The sequence below is a fragment of the Clarias gariepinus genome, chromosome 10, assembly GCF_024256425.1.
Source record: "Clarias gariepinus isolate MV-2021 ecotype Netherlands chromosome 10, CGAR_prim_01v2, whole genome shotgun sequence".
NCBI lineage: Eukaryota > Metazoa > Chordata > Actinopteri > Siluriformes > Clariidae > Clarias > Clarias gariepinus.
In genome coordinates, this window is record NC_071109.1 from 19,686,446 (window position 1) to 19,706,618 (window position 20,173).

At 38.4% G+C, this 20,173-nt stretch overlaps 2 protein-coding genes across 3 annotated transcripts; one reads left to right on the top strand and one right to left on the bottom strand.

The window, feature by feature from the left end:
- The first annotated feature begins 7,614 nt into the window (after positions 1-7,614).
- LOC128532372 (serine protease 23) lies at positions 7,615-13,325 on the top strand. 2 transcript variants are annotated; one of them, XM_053506645.1, is made up of 2 exons: positions 7,615-7,954; positions 10,031-13,325. In XM_053506645.1, the coding sequence occupies exon 2, from the start codon at positions 10,049-10,051 to the stop codon at positions 11,189-11,191; it is 1,143 nt and encodes a 380-aa protein (XP_053362620.1). In that variant the 5' UTR covers positions 7,615-7,954; positions 10,031-10,048; the 3' UTR covers positions 11,192-13,325. The 2 variants fall into 2 exon arrangements, with proteins under 2 accessions (XP_053362620.1, XP_053362619.1); XM_053506644.1 differs by having other exon boundaries at positions 7,615-7,933.
- Positions 13,326-15,251: 1,926 nt separating this feature from the next.
- cfl1 (cofilin 1) lies at positions 15,252-20,173 on the bottom strand. The gene is made up of 4 exons (XM_053505101.1): positions 20,015-20,173; positions 17,170-17,468; positions 16,990-17,066; positions 15,252-16,106 (listed from the first exon to the last, which is right to left on the bottom strand). The coding sequence occupies exons 1-4, from the start codon at positions 20,015-20,017 to the stop codon at positions 15,988-15,990; spliced, it is 498 nt and encodes a 165-aa protein (XP_053361076.1). The 5' UTR covers positions 20,018-20,173; the 3' UTR covers positions 15,252-15,987.

Below are 20,173 nucleotides of genomic sequence, written 5' to 3' on the forward strand. Positions count from 1 at the left end.
ACCGACCTCTGCTGCAGAAGAGAAGATTATTTAGAGTTACCAGCCTTAAAAATCACCAATTTACAGCAACTCAGCAGGATTAGAGTCGTTATGAAGGCTTTACAGATCATAAGTAGCAGGCACATCTCAATATCAACTGTTTAAAGGAGATTATTGCATAGTTCCGATGCATTGTTTTAGGGAAAGACCCTGGATGAGAAGGTGTGCTCAAACATTTGACTGTAATTTTTTTTATGTTAGGATCTTTTTATTATATATATTTTAAAAGGATTCTTTTTTTTTCACTTCCTACTACTCTGACTGTTTTTGCTTCTTTACTGCTATCTGCTTAGTGCAGCACTGTCAGCATTTTTGTTCCTAAAATAGTTTAATAAACCATAAAGAATGTTCCAAGAAAGCCAAGACAAAACAGGGCTGTGTGCCTGAATTAAGTGCAATCTTAGTCTTGTAGTCTTTAATTTTGGCCCTTTTGACCTGTTAAAATCTCAGTATTGCCTTGATGTCATTTGGAAAATATCTTGGCATTTTCCAGCATTTATAGTGTCAAACTGTTACACAATTTCCTTGAATGTACTTCATCTCTTTTAGCTGAAGAAAATTTTAGCTTGTAGTGCTATAATAGGATTCAGATCAAAAAGCTGTTTACCTGCACCAAATTACAGTAACCCTCTTGTTTCCTATCTAGAATAAATGTGTTGCCTGAGCCCCATGTAGAATTGCACAGAATTATTATCCCCACTATGTTCATTAATCTGCCTGTATCACAATGTAATAGTTGTTTGTTCAGCTGTTTTTTTTTTTTTTTTGGAAGCCTATTTATATTTCTCTGAAGGGATTGCAATATTATTCACAGTCAAAAATTAACACAGTTTGCTTAAAATGCTGAAGTGAAACTCACACAGAAACCCATAACAAAATAAAGGGAGCTAAAAGTAGTATGGTGCAAATAAAAATGACAGTGTTCTCAAATGTTTTGTAGCCAGTGACCCCTTTAACTGTAAAATAAATTGCACATGACCCCACCAATATGTATTCAATTAAATGACATCATTAAAATTTACTGAACTATGGAGTTTATTTTTTCTTTCCACTGTTAGAATACATGAGGTCTGAACTTGGACCCCCATGGACCCCCTGGCTAGACATCATAAACCCATGCTGGTTAATTACCCCACCACTGTTTTACACTGTTTTACTGTATACTTCACTGTAGAAAAGTCCATAATTTATAGAAACAATCATTTTAAGACAGCTAGCTAGTTACATAAAGACAGCTATTATTTACATAATCCATTACTTGAGTGTATGAAAAATATGCAGTACTTTAAATATGCATATGCCCTCAAAGGATATATAAAGAAGTTACAAACACAACTCCCAGAAACAAACACCAAACTGAAGCAAATATTTGCTCAGTTATGAATAAAGTATATTGTTTAGTTGATCAGTTGCACAAAGAACTATAAGTTTGCACAAGTTGCTGTATTACATGAATGACAAAACGTTCCTGCAGTTTAAACTGGCTATGATTATAAAAAGCGCTTAACGGAAAAACTGATATCTTTTTGTAGGAAAGGAGTAATGTAATGTCAGGCTTGCTAAGCACTGTGGTTAGACAGTAAAAATGTTTTCACAGTGAGTCATGCAGTAGTGCAATATGTTTTCTATCCTATGGCTACCATAACTGGAAGATATAGTTTACTACACTGCCTGGCCAAAAGTCACACAGACAAATATTTCATTTAACCTCTTCAGCTTTGATTATGGAACACAATATGGCGGATAATTCAGGAAATGATTCCTTGTGATCCCAGATTAACCTTTCACTATTTGGAATGATCTTTTTTCATTACATTTTTTACTCACTAACCTTACTAACAAGTGGTTTTCTTTTGGTCATACAGCTGCTTAATTAAGTATAAACTACACTGGAACCACCTGGTTAAAAATGATTTGTTGAGATGGAAGCAATATACAGTGCTGTATGTTTTTTCCCTATAGTTAGATGTATGAGTAACAAATAATTTTGACATTGAAGGGCATATATACACCATTTATAGAAATTCTTAATATATATGACTATACAGTGTATAGTGATACAGTGATTTATGGACATATATGGACAAATACACTACCGTTCAAAAGTTTGGGGTCACTTTCTAACTCCATGATGGTTCCTGATTTTTATTTCTTTCTACATTGTAAAGGAATGCTAAAGGCATCCAAAAAATGCATTAATCTCCTTTGAACAGTTGATATTGAGATGTTTCTGCTACTTATGCTCTATAAAGACTTCATACCGCCTCTAATCTGTGGTGCTGTTGATTGGTCATTTTTCAGGCTGATAACTCTAAATGAACTTCTCGTCTGCAGCAGAGGTAGGTTTTGGTCTCGCCTCCTAGGATGGTCTTTATGAGAGCCAGTTTCATTATGGTGCTTGAAGGATTTTGCAAATGCACTTGACAATACTGTTCTTGCAGGAACTATTACAGAAAGGCTGACCTCTGTGTCTTAAAATAACAACTAACTGTTGTTTTTCTTGTTGTTACATAATTACCTAATCCCATATGTGTTATTTTATAGTTTTGAAATCCCCAGTATTGTTGTAGAATGTAGAAAATAAATCACTAAACAAAAACAAAGAAATTTGCAAGTGACCCCAAACTTTTGAACAGTAGTGTAAGTCCATATATTACATTTCTGCTTGGTTGTTTTTCACATTCAATAAACTTTGTTTCATGTACATTGAATTAAATGGTAGTTCTAGATTCACATATCCTAGACAGTTATGGCATTAAATCACACAAAATAAAAATAACCATTTATGCACCTCTAGAGCAGGAAGATTACAGGATAACAAAGGAAAAGTGATGAAAAGAAAATCATAATAATTTGCTGGTAGGACAGCTGCGCTGTAGAGAAACTGTGCGTGTGTATGGGCATGTGTGTGGTGGAAAAGAGGGGCAATGTGACATTTTTAGGAAGAAACTAATAGAAGAAATAATCAGAGAACATGGTCTTAAGGCAAGACAAGGAGCCCTTTGGTGTAAAACACATGGAGACTAATAAAAAATTAAAAGGATGATAAAAAAAAAAGAAGGCATAAAATGGAAGGGTGAAGAAAGGGGACATTGTTTGGGTTCACAGCTCAGGTCTCCTGCCGTAACTAGAAGCCTCACATTCCTGAGTCCATGAGTGACAGTGTACAGAGCGAGAGAGGGTCAGGCTCAGTGCTTATTGTTCCAAAAGATTTTTTCTACTGCTGGTAGTTCATTTCATTCACTTTAATCTGAGGCCAATTAACAGATTACAGAGTGCAGTGAAAGCCCTTTACTTAAACAGTTCCCCTTTTCTTAGAGGGTTAATGGCAATCCAAATATTCTGGCTGTTTACTCTTCACAATGTTTCATTTAAAAGTGGAGGTATGTATATCAGTATGATCACCTGACCAACAGCATGGTTCTGTATACAGTAGATTTGTGGTCTTATTTAATATATAGAAATAGAAAGTCTATAAAACTATGTAATTTTGTGATACTATTTTATATTCTATGACAAGTCCCATGAAACATAGTTCACCTGTAATGCATATTAAACTGAGAATTCAGAACTCATGCACACAAGTCCAAACTTGTGTTTGATTGTAGAAGCATTTCCTTTGCAATTTAAGGTATGCTCGCTCAGTCAATGCATAGATTTAGCCTGTACTTTTCATTGCAAGTTTTTTTTTATTACTATTTAACATGCCTGTTGTTTTATCCAGTTGCACAATAAGGGTAGTTTCATCTTTTTGAAATATCAAATGATTTATGACGCTAAGGCTAATACAATAAGCACACATTTATAGTAGGTAAACACATTTTCTCCTTATATTCTTTTTGAAAAAGGTTTTTATTTTATTTGCCTAAATAACAGTGAGAGAGAGGACCTTTAGAACCAGAAAGAGATACTAAAGCCTAGGCTTCATATCTGAACCTGCAGGTGATAAAAGAGTGGCTTTCAGGGGGAAAGGGGCACACATTATCAGAGTTCCCTACTCATTGTGAGCTCTTTCTTCACCCTTCGCCCCTCCCACAGCCTAGGACAGGTCAAGAATAAGAGCTCCACTGTACATAGCGCTGGGGATGGTCCAAGGTGGTGCATTCCTGCCGACTGGAAGATTTGAGCTCCTTGAGCACACCTCAATTTTTAATAATAAACTGTGACATGGTATGATAAATGTCAATGGTTTAAAAGAACTTGTGCTGCAAAGCAAAGGGGAAAAACCTGGCGATGTTAGAAAAAAACATGCCTGAAAATATCTAACTATAAGATATCAGAGCACTCATTGCCAACACAAACTGAGCACATGTTGCTAACCCACAGTGACCCACAGGCTGTTAAACGATCCTATCACTGCTCCAAGCTGTGCTGTGGCCTTACACATTTGCACTTACGCGAATACCACCACAAGTGCAGTGTTTTTACTTGTTATAATGCTTTAACATGGTTAAATTCACAGATCTTTAAATAAAAATCAAGAAAATTCAAGAAAAGAAATCTCCCACATTACAGATCATGTGCTTCCTAGATCCTGTATTAATTCTCTAATAATTCCTCTGAGACTGAATACTCACTATTTAGCTTAGGCACTTTAGCTTAGACATACAGGGTTGTCTGTTCTATCACATCTAATCACAACTAAACCTGTTTTTAAAAAATAAGAAAGTATATAATTGGCATTTCTCTGTCAAATTGTATGTACGTTCTTACATTATATAGGACAAATGTTTGTGAGCATCTGATCATTACACCCAAGTGCATCTTTCCCAGGCTATTGTCACAAATTTTGAAGCACACAATTGTATAGACAGAATTTGGCAGACGCTCATATCCAGAGCGACTTACAAAAGTGCTTTGAAGTTTCTGTCATTGGATAGATCCTTACACTGGGTTACAAGGTTACTAACTAAGTACCATCAGTCAAACACAGTTGCAAAGGATTTTTTTGTGTGTGTATGGATTTCAGCCTCACTGAAAACCTTTGAGATGAACTGAAACTTTTACTGCACTCCAGGCCTCCTCACTCAACAACCCTGCCTGTTGAGTACTCCAAAACTCCAAAATATAGTCAAAAGCCTTTCCATATGAGTAGAAGTATTTATAATAGCAAAAGAGGACTAAATCTAGAACAGGATTAAAAAAAAATAAGTTCCCCTTATGGTCAAGTGTCTACAATCTTTTGGACATGTAGTGTATGTTGTGGAAGACAAGGCCAGAGATTTATACTTGTTTAAATGTGTGTAATGGATCAAGAAGCAAATGAAATGACATGCCCAGATACATGTATTTCTGAAAAGATTTCCAAGTTAGGCACAGACCAAATACATTAAACAACCCATGGTGACACACATGTCACAAACACTTTAGAGGTTCTTATTCAGGCTTATCCTTGACTTTAACTCAAGAAGTCCCTATGTAAAATATAGTGAACATTTTTTGGTGGCAATCATGTGACAATCTGTGAATCTGTCTATTCATAACATCATTTCCAAAATGGTGGTGCATCTGGGTAGCACGTGACAGAAGAAGCTAATTTTAAAAAGCTTCTTTTTTTGTTACTGAAAGTAAATTTCATCCTATTTAACAATTCTTCTGACTGCATTTCTTGAACACATTGATATATTAATAAAATAATATATGTGTGTCATATGTCACATAAGACTTTTAACCCAAATGAATTCAGGAAAAATGCCATTTGATGTCTTCCAAAATGTGTTCCATGTGGTCTCTTTAAAAATGTGTCTAGCTTTTTTATTTGCACAATGAAGGGGAACTGCTAGTGATCCTGGGCCCCTTAGAAGTCTTATATAAAAGGCACCCAACCTTGATCATGACAATACTTTTTAACTGCCATAGAATTTATTCCCCTTCGAATCATCCTTACTAACCTCCCTTTATGGCATCATTGCCGCATTCTATCTGCTGGCTTAACTCCACCACTTAATCCAAACGTTATTTTCACAATGTTTAATATACAGTACAACACAGTGGACTGCTGATTGTAATATTAGAAAGCCTTTCTATAGCAGTGGAGCACATAAAAAATTTTATATGACATATTCTTGGAACAACAAAATTCATGGTGGCATAAATCTTTAAAACATCCACTGTCAGTGGCAAAAATTTGATTATTTTAGTCTAATCTCGTACTTGATTCTATTGTGTTGATGTTCAGGGCCTATATTTTTTACTTTGTGTGTTAATCTCAGGAAAGTCCTTTTTTTCATGCATTGCCTTAAACATCTTTTTTGTTAGAAAAGTGTAATCTAAGAGCTGATTTCCAATGTTTTCCCACTGAGACTTCAGCAGGAATAAGGATTATTATTTGGGACACAAGATGAGATGATTCTTTAAAAAAGAAAAAAGGAAAATCTTGGCTGAATTCTATGAAGTATTATACTATAATAATAGATCTCAGATTATTTTATATTATTTTATAACCAGAAACATGCTCAAAGTGAGCTTGTGGTAATGTTGCTTTGTGCATTAGCCTGAGCATTTGTTTTCATTTAAACCTCCATATTTATAGCTGTCCTGTGAGCTTCACATAATTCTATGTTATCCTGCAACTGGTAAATGGTGGCAAGGGTTCTACCTGAGGTCACTCTGACACTGCCAGAACTTTGTTATCATGCAGCACATCCTACCAAGACTGTCAAGCTCAACTTATGATCAGTGGCGTATGAGTAAATGAGTAGTTTTTTTTTTATGTACACTTCCCATACCCAGACATGCTACACCCATAGATTTTTAATAAAATGTATGTACCAAGGCGGCATGATGGCATAGTGGTTAGCACCGTGGCCTCGCACCTCCAGGGTTCGATCCTGCTTTAGGTCTGTGTGTGTAGAGTTTGCATTTTCTCCCTGTGCTTGATTGGTTTCCTCCATGTACTCGGGTTTTTCCCGACAGTCCAAAGACATGCTAATTGCTGTTCCCAAATTGATCGTAGCGTGTGTGCCCTGCGATGGATTGGTACCCTGTCCAGGGTGTAACCTGCCTTGTGCCCAAAATTTGCTGGGAAAGAATGTATGCACCAATTTGTTAAGCAAGTGAGGATTACATATTAATGCATTGTTGACTTTCCTTCAGCAGCATTATCCTGCCTGGGCATGAGAATAAGATGATTGTTCTCAATAGATCTTCAAACAGCACGAAGACATCTTTTAGAAGACCCAGGTCAACCAGGTCATGACCCTGTTGCTGTTTTACCCATGTCTTTAAATTGATCTATAACTTTGGTAATGATAGGGGTATTTCAAGATTCCTAGCCATTTGTCTCAGGAACAATCAAACCTTTTTGAAAATTAGAAATTTCTTTGGAATTTTCACTTTTAAGCATGAACACAAGATGTATATTATCTAATCTGAAAAGATGAAAACAAATAGTATTACTAGTTATAATAATAGCAACACTTTCTTTTTGGTGTATACATTTCATCGTGGAACTGTGGCTGTATGTTTACTCCTTGCTAGTCTGTCTGTGTGTAGTCTGGACTACGACGAAATTGGCACACACACACACACACACACACACACCGCGGCGCTAGGACCACGAGGTTAAACTGCAGCACCAGGCTCATGTCTGCTTATTTGGCAGGAGAGACTTCAGGAGGCAATTCACGCTGTCTTGCGTTTCTTCGAGAACACACTCCATCTCACGGGACCTGAGTGCAGATAGAATGAAATAAATAAAGAGACTAACGGACAGGCGCGCGCGCGGACTCTGTGTCGCGGTTACCGTGGAGGTATTACACCGTGGAGGTATTACACTGTGGAAACTCTGTGGCGTTTAAGTGGAGACGAAATGGGAGGAAACTCCGGAGCTCGGACAGCCGGTGCACTTGAAGACGAAGACGTGATTTGGAGTTGAATAGAAAGTTTCTTCAAGGTGGAGTTCTTTTCATTTAAAGTAATTGTTTGTCTATTTATTTCTAACAGTATAATATGGCGTATTTATACAAATCCTGTGCGCAAAGTAGAATAACGGCGATTAGCGTGCGTTTTAAATAATAATTATTATTATAATTATAATTATTATAATTCACCATTATTATGATGAATGTGTTCAGGCTGTGAGTTTAAACGGCTTTACTTTGCTAGCCTGGGAAAGGGCTGCCACTGCCGAGGAGACCGTCTTCTCATTGAAACTATCTGCTTGGGCATTTGCACGTAGCGCGTTTTTGGTTTGTACAGCCTCAGTGCTATTGAAGCTGAGTAAACACGCTGTATTTTCCTTGAGTTTACTAAGACGCGTTAGGCGTGGGGAATGATGGCAGGACACCCATTCAGCATGTGAAACATAACAAAAGACGAGGGGAGTTTTGGGTGATGGGAAACAGGTTGTTCTCTGGGATTTTCAGGGAGGCGGGACACAGAGGTCAAATATGGCCCAAACGACACGTCGTGTAGAGTAGGAGTGTAACGTGTGAGGACATCCCTACACCATTGAGTGTTCTTACAATTAAACCATTTCGTATTGATACGTCTGAAGATTATAAAGCACAATCAGGATTCCTCTGAGTCAAAAAGAATAACTTTCAAAAGAATAATCTCTCTCTCTCTCTCTCTCTCTCTCTCTCTCTCTCTCTATATATATATATATATATATATATATATATATATATATAAGAAATTTACCACTATTGTCAAAAACGTTATCCATCTCTAGATGGATAGATAGATAGTGGGGGGGGGGGGGTGTAAAATGTTTTGAGCTGTTTTTTTTCATTACTCTGGAGGTATATTTATTCGCAAACCCTCCCCCCCCCAGCAATTTCAGTAGATTTTAGTGGTATAACAGTATTCAATACTTCTACACCCAATTTTTTTAATTTAAAGATTCAAAGGTAATAACTCTGTAGACTAAATCATTTATACTATTCCTACAACAAACCCTCCCACTCCAGTTTTAAATACAATATACTGAAACTATTTGTAATGAATATAACAGTTGATCACATCTCCTTTTAATGGTGTTTGATGACTCATTACTATTCTCGTGTTATATGTTATATCACATCTTGTGAATGATACAAAGTACATATTACTGAGACTAGACGGCTAATCGGGTCATCCTTTGAACATAGGATGGTTCTCAATGATCCACTGTCTTACCCAGCTGTAGATGATGGACTATCACTCTACTAGTAAGTTTCACAACTTACTGCAATCTAAATAGATTGTCTCCACAGGTATAAGAATTGAACCATTTGCAGGATAAGTTTTAAAGTGGAAGTGAAATCTTAGTTTCTTTCACATTTCAGTAGTTCAGGTTAGAAACCATTTAGGAGAACACTGACAGATTGTCTGCTCTTGAAGTTAATAAGCCACTAGCCATTATTACCATAAAAGGAAAAAAACAAAAAATTTATAAATATGTTTTAAAAACAAAAAAATAATTATTATGTTCCTGACACAACATTATAAAATCTTTGGAACGCTTTTTGTGTTTAGTGTGTAGATGACTGTAGCCTTGTCTAAACATGAGTCAGTGCATTTCCCCTTTACCTACTATAATGTTAATCTGACATGACTGGGGGCTTGTGTTTCACTCAAAATGTGGTGTTAAAGTATGCCATGCATATACACTGCCTGGCCAAAAGTCACCTTTAGCTTTGATTACAGCACACAGTTCATGTGTGAAAATGATTTCTCATGCTCCTAGAACTCTCAAAATTTATGTCCTGGAACATACCTGTGCCATCATTTATTTTTGACAATATTTCTTACATAGTTGGCAGTTCAGTACTATCCTTCCAGGTTTTGAAAATGTGTTGTTCTTAATCCAGCTCCAGTAATTTCAAATCTTAAGACAACTAAAGTACACTTTTGGTTTCTAGAGATAACCTTTTATATTTTAAGAATGTATTTATCAATAAAGCATTGTAGAAATTTAGCATATAGAAACAAATCTTTTTAAAAAACTGTGTGAACTGATAAATTGCTGTGTTTATGTTGTAAGTTACAGGTCTTGCTCTGATTTCAGGTTCCTTCAAGCTCAGCCATGGCAAATTACTGGAGATTGGGTGTAGCACATTTCTGTTTTGCTGGTCAGCTCCTCTTATTTCTCCTGTGTAAGTCTTCTGTGTCGACCACCTTCTTGTCGCACGTCCCCTCTTTGGTGCCTCATACCCCTTTGGCTCTCTCTCGCTCCCACTTCAGTGCAAAGACCCAGCTGGACTTTACCACCCACTGCAATGCCAGCTGCTACCACAAGGTAGAAGACATTGACAAAGAACATCTAACTGAGCTGCTGGGTTTCGAAACACTGTATTCCGATGGCTCACGTACACTAACCAATGTTGATCTGGAAGATAAAGATGCCGACAGCAATGTCGCTCCTGCACGATTCATCAAGAGGAAGCAGAAAATCCCATCTTTCCCTCACAAAAGAACAAGGAGGCAAATCTATGGCGCGGATGGACGCTTTAACATTCGCGGCGACCGTTTCCTGTTGGACTATCCCTTCTCCACAGCTGTACGCATCTCAACAGGCTGCACTGGTGTTCTGGTATCCCAACAACATGTGTTGACCGCCGCCCATTGTGTACATGATGGAAAAGACTATGTAAAAGGTGCACGCAAGCTTAGAGTTGGCTTTATCATCCCACCCTCGAATAATAGCACCAAAGAAGATGTGAAAAAGCCCTTGGTGCGCTGGGTGAGGGTGCGACGGACTCGTGTGCCTAAAGGCTGGATACAAGGCCCCCAAGATGTCAGTATGGATTATGACTATGCCCTTCTGGAGCTGCGTTGGCCACATCGCCACCCCTTTATGCGTCTTGCCGTGGCCCCTTCTGCCAACGATTTGGCTGGAAAGCGCATTCATTTCTCCGGATTTGACAGTGATAGGCCCGGAGAGCTTGTGTATCGTTTCTGTCCCGTAGAAGATGAAAGTAATGATCTAATCTACCAGCATTGTGATGCGAGACCTGGGGCCAGTGGCTCTGGAGTGTATGGCCGTGTGTGGGACAATGCTCTGGAGCGCTGGGAGCGTAAGGTGATTGGTATCTTTTCTGGACACCAGTGGTTGGAGATCAATGGCGAGAACCGTGACTACAATGTCGCCGTCCGTTTCACACCGCTGAAATTTGCTCAGATTTGTTACTGGGTGCATGGAAACAGAGCAGACTGCAGTCATGACTGATTTAGATAAGCACGAGAAGACAGAGGAAAAGGAAAACATCCACAAACATGCGCTTTTACAGTCGGTCCTTTTATAGACAAAGAAATTAGTCAACTCAAAATTTTTGAAAGAGTCTATCAATGATTTGATTGTCAAAGTTTTAGTTAATCCAAATTGGATCAAATATCATATTTGGATTACATTGGATATTTATTTAAACAAGTAAAACACTGTTGCTTCTCCATTTTAATATATTTATCTTAGATAATTTGATTAGAACTTCTGAGAAATGAGATGGGGTTAAGGAATTGTACACTTGCATTAAGCCAAGTCAGTACTGATATAAAATGTGTACCTCTCTCAGATATCGATAATAACAATCAATATAACTGGCATGGATTTGTTTTAAAAGCCTCTATCAGCAGAACCTTGGGTCATCAATCTTTTTATACTTAAAACATTCAAATAAAAATTTTACATTTAATAATCGCTAGTCGTAAAAGTATAATAGTCATGTACACATTTTTTTTCTGATGTCATTTACTGTCAGATGTATTTGGTTCACAGTGCAAAAAGGGTAAATGGCTCAAAATTTAAGTTGAAGGATAGGTACAGGTAATATATATGTAAATTATATGGCCAAGATTTTGTGCACACCCGACAACCACACCCATATGCGTTTACATTCCTTACCACATTATGTACTTATCTTTGCTATTATAACAATGTTAACTCTTCTGGGAAGGCTTTTAAAATAAATATTGGGGCATGGCTGTGGGGATTTGACTATTTATCCACAAATGCGTTAAAAAAAAAGCCAGGCCTTGATGTTTAGTAAGGCAGGATACACCCTGGACAGGGCACATACACAACGGGCAAATTGGGAACACCAATTAGCCTCATTTGCATGTCTTTGGAGTGTGTGGAGAAAACCCACCAAGCATGGGGAGAACATGCAAACTCCACACACACAGACCCGATGTGGGAATCGAACCCTTGGCCCTGGAGGTTCGAGACCACATTGCTAATCACTACAACGCCATGCCACATCCTTAGGTCATGTGAAGAGACATTTAAATTTAAAAAGCATCCCATGCAATTGTGCTTTCAACTATGGATGTGATTGTCAGGTGTCTGTAAACTTTCCACCAAATAATGGATTTGCTTTAAAAATGAATGTGTGCATTTCTTGTTTTAGCAACGATCCTTCCCCAGGAATACAAAGCAATTCCCAAATGCTGAAAAGTGTGACTAAGGTCACAAAACTTTTATTGTCCATTATTGATGATAAGATGACATTTTCCTCCAAAAGAAGTCATTCAAAGCTTATTATGTTTGCATGTTAACATGGTCATTCTGTAATAATCTGTAAAATACTCATGAACTCAAAAACTCATGAAATAATGTGCACTCTGGCCACAAAATAGTAGTAGTAGTAAAAGTAGTAAGCCTACGTTGTCTTATTTCAGTCTATAGTACTAGCAGCATACAGAGGACCAATGGTAAATTGTTGCAGGTTCTTTGGATAACCAGCTGCATGAAGTTTGTTTCAATCAGTAAGATTGATTTTTTTTAAAAATGGAGCAATTTGTGCCCTGGTTTTGTTAAGGCTGTACCTTACACTAATCACAAGTACTTTTGAGAACTTTGATAGTATAACCGTGGAAAGGCACGCTTGCAATAATATGACTAACCAAGTGCGAGAAAGCAAATACCTGAATCCTCACAGCTGAGCCTGGGGGAAAGCATTCTGGACTGTAATCCTCACAATTATAACCTGGTGTAGTCTTTTCAGATATATTAACCTGTTTCTTATGTTGAGGTAACTGGGGCACTTTAACACTGCTTATCATGATGATGCTGGAGTATTGAGATGAATGTACGAGTGAGCTAAATGTGTGTTTAATAAGTGGATTTAATTTGTGTGTATAGAAACAGCTGATCAATGTTACACTAAGCATCTAAGCCTCTGTGATTTTCCTGAATACATTTTGTAGAATTCAGACTTCAACAGCTTTAGCAAGAAAATGCATGTAACATAAACATGGCTTGCTTGTTTGCAGAGCAGGTGGACACATTGATGAATATATTTTTTTGATTTTTATTTCTATAAAAATGCTTCTATTTTAATAAACAAAAAGATACCCATCTTAAATAGTTGCCTCTGTTTTGCCATACCATAATCCACAAAGCACAAAGTCCCATGGGGATAAGAATTTTTTTTATTAAATTAAACGTTTTGTAATGGCGTACACAGACGTCTGGCTCCCCCTTGTGGTCAAAAAGAGGATGTTTTCGCATAAACCCGTTGCTGTAGATTTCTCTGCAAAACGAAATGAATTAGATACGCTTGTTACATGTTCAGATTATTTAATTCTAAGAAGTATATTATGTCAATATGAAGTAGTCATAATATCCACAGAGCAGAGATATTTAATTTAAGGTTTATCATCCAGCCCAACAAATAAATATACAATGTTATAAATTAAAATTGGGTGGACTAGACTTTTTTCATTTCACGTCTTGGCCCTGATGTAACACAGCTCTTGAATTAGGAGCTGCTGCTGACCAGTCAGCCCAACAATAGCCTGCAGTCTGGCCTTGACGCAAGAGGAGGCTGAGCTCAGCTATACAGCTATTGAGGTTATATGCTCTGTGGAAGAGGTGCTAAACTGAAACTAATCTGGTTGGCACCAATGAGCTTTTGAGTTGCCTTGCTGTTTGTTTTTGAGAGCTCAACTACGATGACCGTACCAAAGACTCAACTCTAAATGAATGCATACATTTTTACACTAGTTTGTATTACAATACAGATGCTGTACATGGTTAACGCCTTACCGAACAACTCCAAGTAAAATTCTTACAAGAGCAAAGGGCATTCTGATCTCCAATCAGAAAAAAGTATGCATCACATTAAATACGGTCATGTTTTTGTGAAACAGTGATCAAGTCTGTCTGCATGTAGTTTATCACACAATTAAAAAAAGGCTTGTTCAGTTTCACTCTACACAGTAAATACTAATGGAATTATTTCTCCTCTAAATGTGTATAACTTAAAAAGAAACTCTCTGGTTCCTCTTTGCCAACGCCCAATGTCCAGTTCACATTTCAATTTTTTTTTATCCCCCAAGCAAGCCTACTGGCCCAGAAGTTTGGTATAATTAAAGGTTCCTATGTTAAACAGTTAAAATCTCAACTTTCTGTAAGGAATGTTTTTAAATGACTTGTTCAGCATCAAATTCTTTATTTGACAGGAGCAAGGTATAAATTAGTAAATGAGTAAGAATGCAGAAGTAGATACAGCGACAGTTCTACATTAACAAGCACACATCGTCAAGGGAAGCTTTTTAAAACCACCAAGTTTAAACCATCAAAAATATTCAGCCGAGCCATAGAATGAAAGTTAATTAACTTTAAATAAAAATAAATAAATACCCTTCTTGTTTACACCATAATCACAGCAAGCAGCCAAATGTGTGGTCAATTTGCTGACCCTACAGGAAACTGGTCAAGTCATGAGTGAAATGAAACCTTTGTGCTTTAGGACACTGCAGAACTAGTCATACACATCAAAACAAATTGACTGGGGTCTTTTAATTAGGAATTCCAAAATGGGACCTGATTATTCCTCGCACTGCCAGGCACGTGCACTGCTTGCTGTGATTACTACACCATCTCGAGAGCACTGAAAGTGGACGGATGTTTAAACGGTCAGTGCTTGACTGCCCTCTAGTGGACCACCTAATAATTCTTTAGAAACGTCACAATGTGACTGCTAGGCAGCTGGTCAATCACTGAGGAAGTGAAGCAGTTAAATCACGAGGTCAGCAAGTCAATTAAACATGAAAACTGCAAATTATTAAATCACGTGCTTGGTTTAAGACGTCAGCTAAAGTTATAAGATACCACAGACTTAAGCCCGATATGGTTGCCTTTGATCACATGAAGGGGTTTTATATTTTGTGTTTACAAGGAAGGCAACCATCAATCGTTCCATATATCACCTTTTACATTTCAGAGAACCCCATATTTAAAAAAAATAAATAAAAAGTTTAAACAGAACAAATTCTCAAATCAGATGTTTAGTGCTTTTTTTTTATTAGAGATAAGGAGACGATACAAAACATCCACTATGCAACATTCTTCGAACTCTGTACACAGGTTGTCCTAATGCATTGCTCCTCACCTTTCCTTCAATTCAATCTTTTCCCATTTAATCTAGAATGTTTGCTTTTAAGGAATGTGAATATTCTGACAAGTGCCATACTTTAGAATCAGATTTCAAAACATTTGCAAATAAGAGCTGGAATCATTAAAACATTTGGAACTGTAAAACAAGGGAAGAGGGAATGGAAAAATATGCATGTTCCCAAATACATCTTGGTGCATCTTATGCAATCACTTATGGGGTAAGTTTTGTACTACACCTAATCACCTACACATACTTAAAGGAAAGATAGTTTGGCAAAAATAAAAAAAAAGAAATTCATTGTATAAATGTGAACAGTATTTTGCAGATGCAATAGTTTAACTGTAATGGTTGCTGTTCTGCCTTATCCTTCTCAAGCAATCTAAAGGAACCAGAAAAGAACAAAACCTGCCTGCACACATGCACAGTAATAGCCTTTGTTTTACAATTTTGTTCCTGGTACGTGTGAAATGGAATGACAGCCAATTTTTGTGTGGAGTTTGGAAACTGTCACTTTCCCCCCCACCCCACCCACTACAGCCCACCCCCAGCATCACCATCATGTGCCCTTGCCCTATCCATGTTGAAATGAACAGCTATACAGCTCTATCCCACCCAATTATCGGCCTCAATCACAAAGAGGCTTTCCTTCAAGGCTGATGACTGAAGCACCACCAAGCTTCTCAGCAAGCGTCTTTCGGTCCTTGATGTCCTCCAAGCCGTTCACTTGCCACTCGTGCTTGATACCTGTGTTAAAGAAAGTGCCCAAACTTAAATCTCTAATAGGAATCACACTTAATTTGATTACATGTGTGTATTAAACTATTTCTGTACAATACCAAGCAAGTCATGCAAAGGCACATGTGCTTGAGAAAAGGCACAAGTGCTTGACGTAGAATACCTCAAACAGACCTGCATAACCTCAGTTCATGATTTAAGAAAATTACTGTGCTAGAACCAAAGTGCTGAACAATGAGCCAAGGTGCAGTTTATTTCCACTGCATTATATATAGGTAAATTTTGGAAGGATGACTAGCAACAGTAATTCTCAGCTCTCAGTTGACTCAGCATTCAATCAACATGGCCGACTCAAACCTCTGGTTTTCATTTAACAATTTTTATAAAGACAGCATTTGCTCATATTAAACTTATTTTAGTAATATTTTTGGCAAGTTTTAGAAACTTAACCAAGTTTAGACTTGTGGCTTTGCCCATTTAAAGTGTTTTTTTGGTGAAGAACTTATCCTTAAAACTAAAGCAGGGCAGATGTGCAGCAACACGGCACTGGACCGATTTAAACACAACCACTGTTGTACATTCCCAGAATATGGGAATGACCATGCAAAAATGCAGAACTAAATGCACACATTACTGGTCACACAAAACCAAAAACTAACATAAATCTGCACTCTGTTTTAAGTCATGTCTTTATAGTAGGTTTAAATTCAAATAAAATTCAGTTTATCACCTAGCTTATGCTTTTAAAAAAATAAAAAGATGTCACTGTATTGCACATATCTTTAGCCCTATAAAACAAAACCTGTGGGAAACAACTTGTTCCACCACAACACACTGCAGAAATGTACAAATAGGCAGGTCCGCACATAATAAATTTACACCTCATTCTCACCTGGAAACTTTTTCTTGATTGCATCCTTGGAGCTGGCATAGATCATCTTGCTCTTGAGTGGAGCATTTTCTGGGGCCCTAGAGGTAAAAATACCACAGATTAGCCACTACACCACTCCATTTAAAATTGACTTAAAACATTCTCTACTTACTAGCTGCAAAAGTATCAAGCTTCCCTTACCAAAAGATAAATACCAGGTCCTCCTTCTTGGTCTCCTTGGTCTCGTACGTGGCATCATACAGAGCATAACGGCAGTCATTAGGGGGCAGCATCTTGACGAACGCCAGGAAAGGGTCTCCCTCATCGCCAACCAGGATCTCACGACCCTCTTCCACAATGATTTGTTTATTGTCATCACTCAGGCAGAACAACACAGCCTTCTTCCTCTTCTTTCGTTCATCTTCACTGGTCTGTGCCTTGCGCACTTTCATATCATTGAAGATAGTCAGCACAGAGTCGTTGACTGTAACTCCGGAGGCCTACACACAAACATACCAAGTTGTATCTCCATTAGCACACAGGTTTTCTGAATGCAGAGACCAGGTGGGAACATACTTTATTGATCCCTAAGCAAAATCCAGCATATGAACATGCATGCCTCTGTAAGAATAATAAAGTGAGCATTATGTGGTAAGCAGCTGGGACACCGAAAACCAAACCTTTTGCAACTACCTGGCTGACTCAATCTGCTACGTCAGGCGGTGTAAAAACCCTGACAGGAGAAACATGAGGAGGCTCTATGCATCAAGAACAGAAGCTCTACAGATCAGGTGTGGTACGACTCAAGGAAAGGCAAGTCCCACACCCTGTTTAAATGACAAACTGAAGAACAGGAACACAGTTTGACTACTGTGCCATCACGCACCAACAGGTTTTGACTAACGTTCAACTACTAAGAATACCTCAAAGGAATATAAAAACGTCATCGCTGCCACACAGTTTGAAAAAGCTACACAAGCAAGGCAAACAATGACACTACTGTAAAATTCAGACAGCTGAAGTCACTGCATATAAACTTGGTCCTGTCTTCTGATTTCCATTACGTCCATACAGGAGGAACAGACCGGCTGCAGTACACATTTCAAGAAGTTGAATTCCCACAATCAAATTCTGTACTGTAAACCAAGCCTATTTAATACTGAGACAATCAGACACTAATCCAACAGGAACTATGCAATAACCAGTGGTCTCTATTACTGCAGAATAAAATTCAAGAAATTCATATGCCAAGATTCATAAATCTGCTACTATGAATGTGCTGCAATAGTGAGCCACAACACGGAAGTGTGTATAAAAGGGTGTGGATGGATTTGCTCGGGGTCATAAAGAAAAGGCTTTACATTTGCAACAAACCACAGCCGGAGACCAAGTTATGTAAGCAATTTATTTATAAAAAGCAGCCACTCTGGAGAATAACCAAAAGTAGAATGCTACATGCATACAAATTACATACATTCCCTACTCACATACAACTTCCATCTCACAAAAGGCCATAATTAGAAGGCCAAAGTTCTCACGGTGTATTACACACCTGAAAGTAAAACTGAGATTACAGGAAACCTGACGGAGGCCTAAATGCAACAAGCACAATGTGTGCAGCTCCATAAAGACAACTGCACTTAACACACGCACATCAGATCAACGACGGGAAGTCGACACGTCTACGACACAGGACCCGACACACGCGTTTGAAATGGCAGACAAAGCCTGTCCAAACCGGATTCTAAAACGCGATGATACGTGATTGAATATTGGGGAGGAGAACCCGACTGCTAAAAAAATAAAATAAAAAATATCCTCGTTTTACTACCCCTTACTTAAACCCGGTGGCGTTTTTGATTATTTTTAGCGACGCACACTTCTAGACCGAATTTGCAAACCGGAGAGGAAGTTCCGGCCTTCTCAGTTTAGTCTGTAATGAGACTCACAGCTAACGCTACTCCTTCACAAGGCCCGACTGCAGTGTTCAGACACCCAACATCACTAAAATACTGGCGAAATGTCCGACATTTGCGGACCTGAAACCCAGCCAAAAATAAAGCGGGCCCCAGACAGGAAGAAACGTCATGTTTCCTCGTGCGTGTCAAACAAGTCAACGTCTAAGGGGGGAAAAAAAAAAAAACATATATTTTTTTAAATCTACTTCGACGCGTGACTGAGGCAGTCTGTACACCGTTTCCAATCCCGTTAGCGATGAGGAAATAAAGGCCAGCTCGTGCGCGCATCAGTAATTAGGGTGGGGCCACAGACTGCGGGTCGGTGCATGTGCTGGCCATCTAAACTCAAAAACCATGAAGAAAACCATTAACCATATCATTAAGATAATCAAACGAGTCGGTTAATTATTTGCTCCAATAAACGCATAAGCGGGACCATTTTTCCTCCCCTCTTTATAATGCGCTGGATGCCCACGTTCAGACAAAGGACCGTTAGCCTGTTAGCATTAGCACATGCAGTGACGGCCTTCCTTCTCCGTCCGAATCACTGAGGCACGCTGCCAGAGGCTTCGACTTCCCATAGCCTTCCATTCCTTGCGATGTTCGAGTTAAGGCCCGAGAAGAATGCTGAATGAATCGAAAAAATCTCAGCGGCGCCAGACCGGCCTTGGCTAGGGCCTCAATTTACGGAAATAACGGACTGGTCGAGGAAATGGCGCCAGTTGTTTTGGGGTCGTTTTTTTTTGTCATTTTCACTGCATGCATCCATGTTCACACGAAATAATTTGAATGCAGGATTAAATAAAATTAAATTCCAAACTAAAAATAGATTGATGTCGGCAACGGATGGCCTATCGAATTCCAACATTTAAAGAAAATGACTAAGTCAGGCTGAATGATGAAGCTAACAGGCTAACAGCGCTACCGGACACGGCTAAGAATGGTGTCACCCCAGACTAAGGAGAAAATCTTCACCAAATAATCCATGTGCAGAAACAGAAAATAAAGTAAAATAAAATACGATCGCTGAAATGTTCACAATACGCTTGTATGTACTAGTTTTTAAATACGAACAAATGCAGACATACCATCGCGGCGTCTCTGTGTTAGTCGGCGTGTAAGGAGGAATTGAATGAGCGGTGATGCGGGTCTCTCTAGCTCTCACACACTTGACTCACACGGACGCGCCCTTCAACGCGCGCACCCGCCGCTTAGATGGGGACGAGCGTGTCGTAGACAATCACGTG

Bases quoted from the DNA above. Each gene is read 5' to 3' on its own strand.
- LOC128532372 (XM_053506645.1), top strand. From the start codon at position 10,049: ATGGCAAATTACTGGAGATTGGGTGTAGCACATTTCTGTTTTGCTGGT.
- cfl1 (XM_053505101.1), bottom strand. The intron at 17,067-17,169 runs GTAAGGGAAGCT...TTTTACCTCTAG, and splicing joins GACCTGGTATTTATCTTTTG to GGCCCCAGAAAATGCTCCAC. The intron at 16,107-16,989 runs GTGAGAATGAGG...TCTTTAACACAG, and splicing joins AATCAAGAAAAAGTTTCCAG to GTATCAAGCACGAGTGGCAA.